The sequence below is a fragment of the Ochlerotatus camptorhynchus genome, unplaced genomic scaffold, assembly GCF_037179485.1.
Source record: "Ochlerotatus camptorhynchus isolate MF236.1 unplaced genomic scaffold, CSIRO-AGI_Acam_v1.1 ptg000541l, whole genome shotgun sequence".
Classification (NCBI taxonomy): Eukaryota; Metazoa; Arthropoda; class Insecta; order Diptera; family Culicidae; genus Ochlerotatus; species Ochlerotatus camptorhynchus.
Window position 1 is genome coordinate 313505 of NW_027041024.1, and position 13996 is coordinate 327500.

The 13996-nt window shown below is 36.0% G+C and overlaps 1 protein-coding gene across 3 annotated transcripts in view; it reads left to right on the top strand.

Moving 5' to 3' along the window:
* Positions 1-13996, top strand: part of LOC135713169 (phosphatidylinositol 3-kinase catalytic subunit type 3-like) — a 116950-nt gene that overhangs the window by 49463 nt on the left and 53491 nt on the right. For 2 of the 3 annotated variants that reach the window (XM_065236281.1, XM_065236283.1), the window contains one exon: positions 6617-6739. The exons of the other annotated variant lie outside the window; for it this stretch is intronic. In XM_065236281.1, the coding sequence (XP_065092353.1) occupies positions 6617-6739 (123 nt within the window). The remainder of the gene's footprint in view (positions 1-6616; positions 6740-13996) is intronic. 3 annotated transcript variants of the gene reach the window in all.

Sequence of the window (13996 nt, forward strand, 5' to 3'; positions counted from 1 at the left end):
TATCAAGGTGAATCCTGATCCAACGAACCCAACTTACTAACAAAATCTCCTTTTCTGTGTCTTTTGTTGGAGTGCAGAGGTAAACACGGCCACAAACAACAAAGGTCACTCTAATATTCCTTCCCTACTCCCACCTGATTGCAAGGACGTGGCCGGCGCCGTTATTGATCTACAACATATAGAGTCACTGAAACTTGTACAATGAGAATGGACGGTCACTCCCAGCCCCATTCAGTTGATTCATTGTACAATTTCACTGATTCTGATCAATCACGGAGTAGCAACCATTGATATGTGCAGTCAATCTAAGCTAAGCTAGCTATTGATTATAGTATAAGTATAGTGTTTATAGTACTACATATCTTTCATTATTAACTTTACATCATTTAATATTATTGTAAATTACATTTTATTATACTTAATTCTTAATGTTAGCTATTATGAGCGGCTCCAGGGAAGCATAGTGCCAGCTTGAAAAGAAATCTGAATCGTTCATTATCTGTTTTGTAAAAATCTTGTGTTTATTGTATCTTGTTACATGGCATTATAACGCTATTTTAATATTACATTACATTTAAATAAGTAATAACCAGTTACACACATTTCAGGTCATCCAGGTCTTAAATAAGATGGGATCCGTTCCTTTTATCAACAGTTGTGATATTGCATCATATGCTGAAAATATATGAATTATCGCGTATTTCTGTTGTTCATTACATACCAGGTGAGGGCTTAATCATGTTTTGCCGTGGAGTGTTTTGGTTTTGAGATGCTCGATAACCTTAGAGGGATCGGTTTTGCTTAATGAGCAGAATATCATGGGTTTAATCCCAAGCTCTCCCACAACATAACACAACACAAACATATCAAGTATAATTCTAGCTAACAATATTTATTTGCATAATATAACCTGGAAATTTCAGGGTTACATCTTCCTTATTGGGAGCTGAGGAGACATAGAGCTGCATCATATTGTATGTAAAATAATTATTATTTTCATTGCAGAATACCAGTTTTTTTATCCATATAAATGTATTTTCATTATTACGCATTTTAATGTTCTGATATATTTCATTTCTCCATTACATATGTTTACTATATATATAAATAAATACTGGGTTTGGAGGGAGCATCAGGGTATCATTTGACCTGGAATTGGACGATTGGAGTGGTATGACAACCGGAGTCTAGGAGGGAATAAACACTATCATTTTCTTTATCCTACCGATTCGATTGTGATGGTGTGAATTCTACTCCAACAGTTTCATGGAGATTGACGCGCCCTTCTTAACAAACCATCCTGCAGGAAGCTTAATAACTATTGCGAATTGCGTTATTCGATTTGTTGGATCGTATCGTTGGAAGGAGATTCTTAAATTCCCGTGGATTTCGCGTAAGTGCCTCTGCTTACTGGTCCACCCCACCGTTTTTGGCCCTTCATACAGCGATATTGTGAATTCGGTAGCTCAAATTGATCTTGCTATTAAGTGGAGCTGCATACAAGACAAGATCTTCGAAGGGATGGTGGCTACCTTACATACATACATACATACATGTTTAACTATAGATGGGAGGGGGTCAATCCTCAACTGTCTGTATGGGCCATTAGTAATTTTTTCCGTCATCCGATTGTCATAGTCCTCTTTGCAGGGCTGGTAGCGAGTCACTTTTTAGTGACTTGGTCACTTTTTTAAGTCAGTCACTAAAAAGTCTCTTTTTTTAAGGCCAAGTCACGAAAGTCACTTTTTCTTGTAATAAGTCACTATTTTCAACTTTTTTTAGCGTGAATTTATTTCAAGATTGATTATTCTTTGCGTTGTGGCGTTTAATCGTCTTTCTCTATATACAGGATGTCTACTCATTTTTCTGGATAAAATTACCTGAGTTTTCCAAGCAAGTATGTCCAAGATCTAAAAATATGCAATGTGTTGAAGTTTCGTATTTCATGTACAAGTTCAAGATATTGAAAAGATTCAAAGTGCCAGGATTAACTTTATGAAAGATTAGAATTCTTCAATGCAGTCCCATTAACTTTACAACAATTGTAGGAACTTTGTAGTTCTGAGGAATGAAATGAAATGCTGAGAATTTCAGTGAAGCTCTATAAACAAACTGCAGGAACATAAGGGAAGTTAACACGGTGAAAATATGGCAAACTTACTGGAAGCCGAAGAACCTCAAAGCGGTTCTTTTAGCATCCGTGACTTTTCAGGAACTTTTATGAAGTTCCTAGAATTTCAGAGAAGTTCACAGGTGTGAAGCGAACTTGAGAAATTTAGAAAACTTGAGGGGTATTGTGCACATTTTTAAGAAGTTCTAAGCATCTCAGAAAAGCTAGCTCTAGAGATCTTTGGGGAATTTCATATCTTAAGAGCAATTCCCGTAACTATAGTCCAGAGTGTTGGAGCAGTTTAAAATCAATAATCGTAAATTAAGATAAATTCAAGATAGTTCCATAATATGCAACGAAATATTTGAAAACTTAAAGAAATTTCGAGAAACTCAGTGAATTTCCGAAAACTTCAGCAAAGAGAAAACTTCTGGAAATTTTATGAACATCCGGAAAACGTGAGAGTATTTTAAGGGTGATATATCATTGAGATTTCAAGAACTTAAAAAAATGCGAAAATTTAGCTAAGTTGATTAGAGAACATCAACGAAGTTCCATTAATAAAAAAGCGAGAAATTTTAGCAAGCAGCGATATCTTCAAGAAATTTCAGTGAACTAAATTTAGATATTCAGCAAAGTTCTGAATGCTTCGAGGACGATCAGATAGCTTTAGAATAATTCTATTAACTTAAGCAAATTTGCAGCGACTTACAAGGAGTTCCGTGGAATTATAGGGTATTTCAAGAATTCTATGAATGATCCTTAAACGTCAGAAGCGTCAGGGAATTATGAATATATATCAGAAAATTTGCTGGATTATTGAACAAATTTATAGAACTTCAGGTAAGCATATATAAGTTCAGAGAAAATAAGCGAGTGTTAATAATGGCTATAATGCTTAAGGAACATTTCCGAAACTTCAAGGCAAGTTATTTGATTTCAAAAAAGTTGCGGGTTCTGGGCAGTCTAGAGAACTTTAAAGAAATTCCGTAATCGTCTAGGCACCAGGAAAGTCTAGGCTATTGAAGAAGTTTTAAATTAGTGTCGATAATTTAAGGGAAGTTTTATAAACTTCAGAAAAATCTTGAGAACTTCAGTGAAAATCTTAGAACTATATTAATTATTTCGTTCGAATTCCATGAAAATTGCGGGAGCACAAAAGTTCCAGAAATTTAGAAAAACTTCGAAAACTTCACAGAAGGACTTCTTCAGAAACATTACTTCATAGAAATCTATGGAGCTTAAGATGAGATCCGCGAACTTCAGGAAATTTTATGAACATTAGCAAAATGCGGGAGCATTTGAAAGAAGTTTAGTATTCTCCGAAAATTAGTTTCAGAAAATTAGTGGGAAATTTAAAACAGTTCCCAGATTTTCAGATAACTTCAGAGACGTTAAAAGTTGTTTGAGGTCTTCACATAAGTTCAGAAGTTCACTGAAGCTTAAACATTGTTAGGACGATTTAATTAAATTCAGCGCAGTACAACAAGCTTAATGAGAACTGCAAACACTTTAGAGAAGTTTTGAGAATTTCAGAAAAGAACCGAGAACCTCAGAGGAGTTCCGTAAACATTAGAGAAGTCACATAAATTTTAAAGAAGTTTAGAGAACTTCATTGAATTCTTAAACCTTTAAAGACGATCCATGATCGTTAAAACAATTGAGGAAACTTTAGGAAGCCATATAAAGTTCCGGATTTGAGGAGAAGTATTGTGAGCATCAGGCTAGTTTATCAAACTACAAAAGAACTTCAAGGCAGTTTCATTAACTTCAGGAACAAATTGAGAACTTTCAAGTGGTTTTGAAGACCTCAAAATAGTCCATTCCATGTTCAACGGAGATTTCCTCAAAATCTCGATGAATCTATCGTCAGAATTAAATTTTCTTTCAGTTTTCCTTGGAATTACCTTGAAATTCTCCACAATTAAAAATCCTTTGGAAAGATCCTCCGAGTATTCATTGAATTCATTTCAGATTTCTTTTCAATCTCACTCCTTCCCTTGGAATTCTACTCACATTGAAAGTCTCCTAAAAATTCATTGACATTACTCCTCAGAAATTCAATTAGATTTCTTCTCATTTGTTTCCTGAATTTTTTTTTTCCGAATTCCTTTGAAGATGTTCTGGGGTTATTCTCACATTTAGTTCTCACATTCTTTGAGCCTTCCAGGTATTTTAGGGAAACAAAAAAATTTCCTGAGGATTCCCGGTTTTCCAGATTTTTGAAGCTAGTAGACACCGTGACCAATACTTGTGGATTTGGTTATAAACTTTCTATTGAATCTTTCGCTTTAAAGGTTCATATCGTGTTCATTCCTTTATTTAACGTCGGTCTCTGTTCCGCAATCTAATGCCAATCACTGACGGACATCGATTGCCATCCATTGACGGCAACCGAATGTGCAGGAAGGCAGCTTCCACACCTGTGTAGGATATCGTACCCATTCAAACCACATGAGCCGGAACCAACGGCTTTACTTCCCTTCCGAAGGAAGACGTGACCAGAGATTTTTATGCCTCAGAAAAATCCCACAGACTTCGGCTGGGATTGAACCCAGGCCCATTGGGGTGAGAAAGCAGTCACACTTACCACTACACCACCGGCGCCGGCTAATGAGATAATAATTGAATAAGTCTAAAAAATCAAACATCTATTTGATGTGCCTTCTCTTAGGTCACTTTTTAGTCACTATTTTTACAACTATAAGTCACTATTTGGTCACTTTTTCATTCAAGATGGTCACTAAAATCACTATTTCTGACAGCAGTGATCGCTACCAGCCCTGTCTTTGTCCAAAATCACTACTGCATTACATTTGTCCGCTTTTTCAACGGCGCCGGTGGTGTAGTGGTAAGCGTGATTACCTCTCACTCCAGCAGGCCTAGGTTCAATCCCAGTCGGCGCCGCCGGGATGTTCTGAGGCATAACATATCTGATCACGCCTTCCTTCGGATGGGAAGTAAAGCCGTTGGTCCCCGGTTCATGAGTTGATGGGTCGATAGGTAGGGTCCAGGTGTGGGAGCTGCCTTCCTGGCACGTCGGTAGCATTGGTGCTCAGCACGGAAAACAAGATCGACGGAAAAAACAAACCAAAGGAAAAAAAAAAACATTTGTCCGCTTTTGTATAGAATACCGGCTTTGTTTTTAGTTCTTTGAGAATTTGAATTTCCTTTTTTTCGGTTTTACTAAGTGAATGTCCCTTTCCGTTTTGTATTGTCTCTGAAATAATATACCTGGCAGTCTCGTGTAATTGAATAGGAAGTGTGTGAGTGATTGCAGTCTCCATGTCAACGATGGTCTCTTCCAGGTTTTGAGGAGATCGCATATCCTAATCCCTTGTTGATAAGTGTCAATTGTTCTTCTGAGAACTGCTGCGTCGAGCGATTTACCACAAAACCTTCGACGGATTGAACCACAGCTATGTTAACTGAGCTGTGTGATTTCTGGTCCCTCTGTTGTGTTGTGTAATTCAAATAGTATTGTAGTGACCTCAGTTTGTTGTTATGTAACTTTTTTTTCATAGAATTTTTTCAATACTTTTACTTTAGTCAAAAACAGTGGAAATTCAATTGTGAATTCTTTGGCCAATTTCAAATGCAGGGAATAACATTCCAACGACTTTGTTTCCAACTTTGAGTAGAGACTCTGAATGTTCGTTTTTTAAATTCTGACTCCATCTTACGAACTACTTTTAAGGGAGTTGGTGTCTTAACCTTAATCTTATGACTGACAATTTTGTAATTTGTATTCCGATTCCAACAAAAGAAGCTCACGTAATAGCAAAATCAGCCTCAGGTTCTAAGCTTTGAAAATTAGATCAGTGTTTTATTGGAAAGAATGACGTTTTTTTATGCATAAAATTTAAAAATATATAATTATAAAATTTCAAAATAACTATAAGTACTTATGCTAAAAGAATGTAGTGCTAAATTCATCGTCAAAATATTATTTGATTGAAAGCAGAAAGTGTGCGTCTTTCCAGCTGTACCCATCACTATCGCCTACGCGTATGGTAGTAAACTCCAATCAGTTTATCCTCGGACTTGTTTTTCCAAAGTTTGCCTATGTGTACAACAGTCAACAGGTTTCGTCAGAAGTCAATCAATTTGGTTCTGGTTTAAGTTCGTACAGTGTCCATATAGCGTCGACCAAGGGACTGGCATTAAAAGTTGATAACAATGGGAATTTACCACTATTAATGTACTGCTTCCCATGGTACCTCTAGAGCACGGCAGAAAGTAAATAAATTGCAGGGGGTAGGATAACGCTGCATTTCAACGGTATCTTGCCTCCTGAAAGGGCCCCTTCCCTTCTAACCTGGTGTTACATTACGTAAGTCGATAGAAACAACTTTTTAAGTCGATAGAAACAACTTTTTAAGTCGATAGAAACAACTTAAGCAGTCCATTCAAAATTTGCTCCGTTTAACTACATAATTTAGGTCGAAAAGGAACTCTCTGTCAAAGTTTATGGTTTTGTTTCCTTATAAGATTCTTTTTTTGCAGGTGGATTGGCTAGATCGACTAACCTTCAGAGAAGTCGAGGTGATCAACGAAAGAGAAAAACGGGATTCTGAATTTCTTTACCTAATGGTAGAATTTCCACATATAACTGCAGGAGATAAAACGGTAAGTGTTTTGACATATCTTAGTCTCACAATAACAATAGAACGGTGTTTTATGGCTGTCACGTGCATCGTACGGTTTTTTTCATGGAGATTTAATCCTTGCTGATAGCGAATCACGTAATAGGTATCTTCTTCAAATTTATGCGTGACCGAAATATTTACATTGCTAACAGAGCACTTTTCAACAATTATTATTTGTATGTTCCTTGCAAAAAGTATCAATCAAATTTACAGTTTTACTAGTAAACTACATGTTACTGCCTAATTGTCTATAAATATATATTATGGCAGTCGATGTTTTAAAAACTGAAGTACATCCCATATAAAAAATTATAATAATCCGAGAAAATTTGTAAATGATTTTGTTCAGTTAAAATCAATTGTAGGGTAAGGTGGGGCAGCGTCTTCACGGTACATGTGTGCGATGTACAAGCAAGCTTATATACTCACTTGTTCTCAGAGGATGTACAAGCCCATTTGTATAAATGTTTGTACTCAAGTACAATGGAAAAGTTTTAATTCATGCGCTTCTTCTAGTATGTGAGACTGCTACCTACTATGAGCGCTTCTTATATGCTTTTAACCTGTTCGTTTACCCGTGTATTTTAATACTCAAGTAGTCAAAGTCACAGGCTTTGATGATGATGATAGCAAGGTTTTTAGTTCGAGCCTAGTCTCCATCAGTTTTTATTTTAATTATATTATAAATACTTATTTTGCTCCGTGTACTCGTGTATCAACTTGTGCACAACACCGGTACCTACACCCGAGTGTATTGCGTGAAAGTTACCTGAGAACAAGATTGTACGCATGTTCAAGCCAAACATTCGCTTTGATTTGTATACACAAGCTCACATGGTACATGTTTTCGTGAAGACTGTGGGGCAGTAGCTTACTGTATGCATTTTTTAAAACGAAAATTGTTGTAGTGTAAATATTTAATAACCACTTGTCTGTTCATTTGTTAGTGAGGAGATGTTGTTTGAATTATTAGCAGCTGGAAAATTTCTATACAAAGCTTTTGTTTGAAATATTAAACTGCCATTCGGGCAACCCGCATATAGAAAACACAGAAGTAGTCGTACGTCAAGAACCAAAAACAAGAGAAAACGAAAACTGTCTTCACCAGTTTCGTCTCAGCTACAGTCGGATTTCGCTTGTTGGGCTAACTTTAAGTGGGCTACGTTTCAGTTGTGTTCTCAAGCCAAACATCACTTCTAACAATGCTGATTCCTTTTCGAAATTTCGACCGGCTCCATGCAAAAACCGGCAAACGAGTTGAGTAATGATACATATTATTTCAATGCGATACAACGAGTTCAACAGCAATATTTGCTTCAAGAGATAGAACAGCATCGAAAAGAGTAGCCTGAGAAATCGTAGAATATAATAAAATGAAATATAATCATTACGATCCAATGACATTTGTGTGAATATATCTGACATTGTATATTGCACCAAAAGAGTAGGGAAGAGAATGGTAGTACCGTAAAACTGGGTAACATTGATAGTTTTTTAAAGTATATTCTAAATATTTTTTACAGCAATGAATGCTTTTCACATTTTATATTTTTAAAACAAGTACTGAGGATCCAAGAGTTAATTCGTTAGTAATATGTTGAACGAAAATTAAAGCATTTGCACAATTTTTTTAGTTTTGTGACCGAACTTCAGAATTTTGATTTGGGGTTACTTTGATAATGCTCGATGAATGTAGAAAAAAAATGAGTGAAACTCATACAATTTAGTTCTTTAAATATGAAATTTTGAATGAGTATATAATCAGAAAACTTCATAAGCAATAATATGACAACATTAAATTTGTGATTGCTATTTCAGAAAAACATTTCATAAGTGATAGTTTGAGTGCTTTTTCAAAGAAAAGCGAAAATTGTGTTTTAATATGTTTATAAAATATGTAACACATACTATGTAAAAACTATATACGATATCAACGGAAATACCCTAAGCTACAATATGGAATCAATGCTTCATTTGGAAAAAGCGCAGCGAGTAAATTTAATCTTTATATTATACTATCAAAGTTACCCGCATTATCAAAGATACCCCGTTTTACGGTACTCGCTTTACAACTGCTCTTATGATTTTATACAAATTTGTTTGAATAACAAATCCGAACAACTCGAGGGATGGGAAACTCCGAAGTTATTTCAGTCCTTATCTTTACTTTCATTGATATAAATGAGGGCCGGAAAGCATACAGTAAGCCCCCCATATATAACTACGCCTATTAAATGGAGCACATATTTTTGAATACATCTGAACATACCAGCTTGACAAGCTCACAAACACCATCTCTTAATCTGCCTATGAGATTGAAAAATTGTTTTTCAATAATTCATCTGAACATACCAAATCGATAAAATAAGAAACTCCGAAGTTATTTCAGTTTGAAACTTTACTTCTATTGATATGAGTGACCCCCCACCCCCCTCTGACTACGCATATGAGATAGATCTATTGTTTTTGAATATTTGATCTGAATATACCAAAACAATAAAATAATTAACTTCGAAATTATTTAAGTTTGGAGTCTGACTTTCATTGGTACACCGGCAGTGTTGGCAGAAAAAAAAAGATTTTTAGCATTTAATTCGAAACAATGATCTTTGACCAGCTATAACTTTTTTGAGGGGCATTCTGGCACCATACATTTTTGAGCAAAGTTGTTAGGCACTTCCTGGGCTACCCTAACGTATTTGTGCAAAATTGTGGTCCCTAGCAATAAAGATACAAAAAAGTAGGTTTTTCCATACTAATTTCCATACAAATTTCAAACGCAATGCGGAAAGCCGGGTTACAACCAATCGTCCCCAAATTTTGCACAATTGTTTGGGACCCCAAATGGAACGAAAAATTTGCATTATCCACGCTTTAAAATAGACGAGTGGTCAAGACGCATGCCTGATGGTCACTACCCGAGCAAAGTACAGCATCAAAATGACAGCAAATTGAAATCAAGTTTTGATATCAACATCAAACTGAAATCATAATTTGATTTCAGTTTAGGCAATTGACAAATTTGATACCTAATTTTGTTTTCATTTTGCTGTACATTTGCTCCAGAAATATGTTGTTGCTGGTTTGTTTTCATTGCCTTAGCATAACATCAAATTGAATACTTGTTTTGTTATCAACAGGAAAAATGGATATCAAATTTGGTTTTCAGTTTGCTCTCACTGATAGCAGAAATAGTTTTCAATGTGATGTCACAGAAAGATTTTTTTGCTCTCAATTTTGATATTTTAACCGTTAAAACAACCAAAACGACAGCAACCTGAGAAATCATTATCAGCGAAATCACAACATCAAATTTAGATTTCAGTTTGATCTCAGACTTTGCTAGGGATAGATTCATCGTACGACCTGCCGCGTTTTTTTTGTTATTTTATAATTGTATAATTTTGCTCCGTGGTCAAACCCGTGCGCAATTTACCCGTGTACAAACATCACGAATACACTTGTGCTCATCGATACACTCGAGTCCATTGTATAAAATGTACCTGTGTTCAAAACTGCACGTAAGAAGCTGAACATTCACTTTGATTTTTGTACCAAAGCACAACATGTGAATGTGTTTTCATAAGGCTGTGCAATCGTTCTCCTCAATTTGATAAGCTCTAAAGTTGGCTCTTTGCGCTCAATGTGTGAGGAAATAACAAGCCTGTCTGTTGATTTTGACAAATAAATTAATACATGTACTAGCGTACCCATCTTGCCCTACCACTTTTAATACATAAAAATGAATTCTGTCTGACCCTTACAGACTCGGAAACTACTGAACCGATCGGCGTGAAAATTTGTATGCTCACTCCAGCAGGCCTGGGTTCAATCCCAGTCGGCGCCGCCGGGATGTTTTGAGGCATAACATTTCTGATCACGCCTTCCCTTCCCTTGGCTAGTTTTTAACCTGGACGTTGGTGGCCGGGCCTAATGTTATGCTTCATAGTGGAGCGTTGGAAACGGTTGGTTTAGGTCCGGCATCGTTGGCTCATGCCGTGGCAGAATAGCGTCATGAGCATGCGATGAGGTTTACTGAGCTTCCCCTCTCTGATGAACCATTGCATAAGAGAACCAAAGTTCTAGCCTGAAGTGATAGTATCACACTTGTTACTCCTTTAATTGAGAGCCGCGTCGTAGTACGCTTACGTATAGGCACTGGCGTTGGGTTTGATACTGGCGGGTTTTGCCGCAAATCACTCTTATTCTATTTATTTTTACGCAGATAGATTTATTTGGGTTTGCAAGGAAATTATACTATTGAAATATTTCAGAAAGTGCCCAACGGTGCTCCTTCTATTTGCGTGACAAGCTTTCATTGTTGTTTTCATTGAAGTATTACTCAGGAAACAATGTTAAACATCATTTTTGTGCATGGTATTGTAACTAATCTTATATGTGCTTCATTTTTATTTGGCATAGTTGGAGCATATACCCTATATAATTTAAAAATCAGCTAGGACACTAACTTCAAAATGAAACATTTTAGTCACATGAAGGTGTTACCTGGGTCGAACTAAGATATAATAAATAGGTATAGGTCAAAATCAAAAGTACTTGAAAAACGTTTAATTTTACAAGCAGTGCAGGTACTTAATAAAGCATGGGTTATGCTTGATTAGGTGAATTAGAGCTTTTAATAATTTATTAAATTAGACTAATGAGATATAATAATCATCAAATGAACTTAAATAAGAAACTTCAGAAAGTCTAATGATATTAAGTAGATTAACAAAAGAATTAGGATGCGGGGGGTCCGCTTAGGGAGGCAACTAACCTTTAAAGTTGTAGAATAAATCTTCTTATTTAGTCTTGAACTTTATAAAGAAAACGCAGGCAGACCAATAGCATTTAGCAGATTAACAAGGAAAGGAATAGTTTAGGAAATAAGTAAAAGTAGAGGTATGTGACAATTTATAGATTTTAAACTTTTGGAGGTATTGTATTCCCCTGAGTTTGTTGTACTCGATTACTATATAATTCTCTCAATACGCGAAATCTCTTATATATGCGGTTAAAGCAATTGAGGTAACTTATTTCTTAGTGTTCAAGTACTTACATTTGTAAACAGCAGTCAATGTTAATCTATGAACTAAACCATACGTAAAATCGATCTTTTCCCGAGCAGAGTAAAATAACAACCTGATATCATCCTGAAAACAAGTTTTGTTATTCCAGATATCATTTTGTTTTCAGTTGTTATCACATAACTAATTTAGTTGTTATCATGAAAGAAAATGAAATGATGCAAGGTTAGTTCAAAACTTCCAATATTATCCACATGGTAAGAAATAAAAACACTGCCAATCATATACAGACTGGAGAGTTATAACATGTTATAACGGTTGTCAAATAATTGCAACACAGAAACCACCATCAAGATAGCACTATAACATGTTATATATCTGTAGTCTGAACGTACTATAAGGCTGTTATACCATATCGATAAAATTATTTGAAATTTGTTGAAAAAATTCGCATGGATCACATGATTTGTTATCAAAATGTTTTCAATGATAACTAAATCAGTTATTTATGTGATATCCAAGGAGTATTTTTTTGTTATGATATTTGTTATGTTGGCTGTTTATTCAACCTTAATGATAACATGTTTGGTTATCAAATCTTGATAACCGGGTATCAGAACTTGATAATCTGGTATAATCCTTTACTCGGGTCCTTATGTGGTATTGATGCATGTTTAACTTTTCGCGGCTGTCGGAATCAACGCGCCTACGTCTACGGAGCTTACGCAGAAGTGATTCGGAATGCGGTAGAGTTCACCAAAAGTTTTTTTTGAGCCTCTGTAGTATAGAATTTGTTCGGTACGGTCGCGAAATCTTGAAATGATTGATACGTGCGGTAAAATAACTAAATTGAAACAAAGCTCAACAGTAAAATAAGTAGAATATTTAGGGAGGAAACCAAAATTAATCAACTTGCCAACAGAGGCTATCACATTTATTTTGGTGGCACTCTTTAAGTGATAATAAGTTGTTTTTTTTCTCTACGGTTGTTTCGCGTGGCGTTCACAATTTGCGCGATTTTCGTATCTTACGTAATTTAGATGTTTAGCTCTAAACGGTTTTACTGACTCGAGGTCGTTCCTTAAGCGGTGTTGGTACAGGTTAAACCTTTGCCGACTGTCGGATTTAACGCGCCTACGTCTATGGAGCTTACGCAGAAGTGATACGCAATTCGGTAGAGCTTGTCAAACGCTTTTGAGCTTCTGTAGTATAGAATTTCTTCGGTACGGTCGCGAAATCTTGAAATGATTGATACGTGCGGTAAAATAACTAAATTGAAACAAAGCTCAACAGTAAAATAAGTAGAATATTTAGGGAGGAAACTAAAATTAATCAACTTGCTAACATAGGCTATCACATTTATTTTGGTGGCACTCTTTAAATGATAATAAGCCTTTTTTCTCGCTTCGGTTGTCTCGCACGGCTTTCGGAATTCGCGCGGTTTTCGTAACTTACATAATTTAGATATTTCGTTCGAAACGGATTTACTTATTCAATCGGTTTACTACGCGGATGTATCTACGCGCACACGTCACAGCATTTTTTCTATAACTATCTTGAAACAATACATACGGAATCCAGTGTTCAAGCGGCCAACATAGGCTAGTCCTTCTGCTGTATTGTCAAAGATAGAAGCAAAATTTATTCAAATGGGTCAAGTCTTGAAAAATAAGCTGTCACGCAGCTCCAGCTTGATACCCAATAAAAAAAATAAAATTTCTGATCACGCTTTCCTTCGGAAGGGAAGTAAAGCCGTTGGTCCCCGGTTCATGAGTTGATAGGTCGATATGTAGGGTCCAGGTATGGGAGCTGCCTCCCTGGCGTCGGTAACATTGGTGTTCAGCACGGAAAACAAATTGACGGAAAACAAATCAGTGAAAAAAAAATTGTATGCAGGGGTTTTTGAGGCCGGGAAAGGTTCTTATGATGGTTCGAGACCCCTCCCCCTCTGTAAGGCGGGGCTCCCATACAAATGAAACAGAAATTTCTGCATAACTATTCTATTAAATTTTCGTTCATTTAGTTGCAAGCGTAGCACGCTCGCACGGGGTTCAGTTAGTACCCTATAATAAAATGCATCAGTGCAAAAAATTTCAAATAAAAAACTATTATTATTTCGAACAATTTTAGAGACCATCCATAAATGACGTAGCATATTTTCTTTTTTTTTCTTTTTTAGGAGATTTTTATCCGTAGGCTAGTTCATCTCC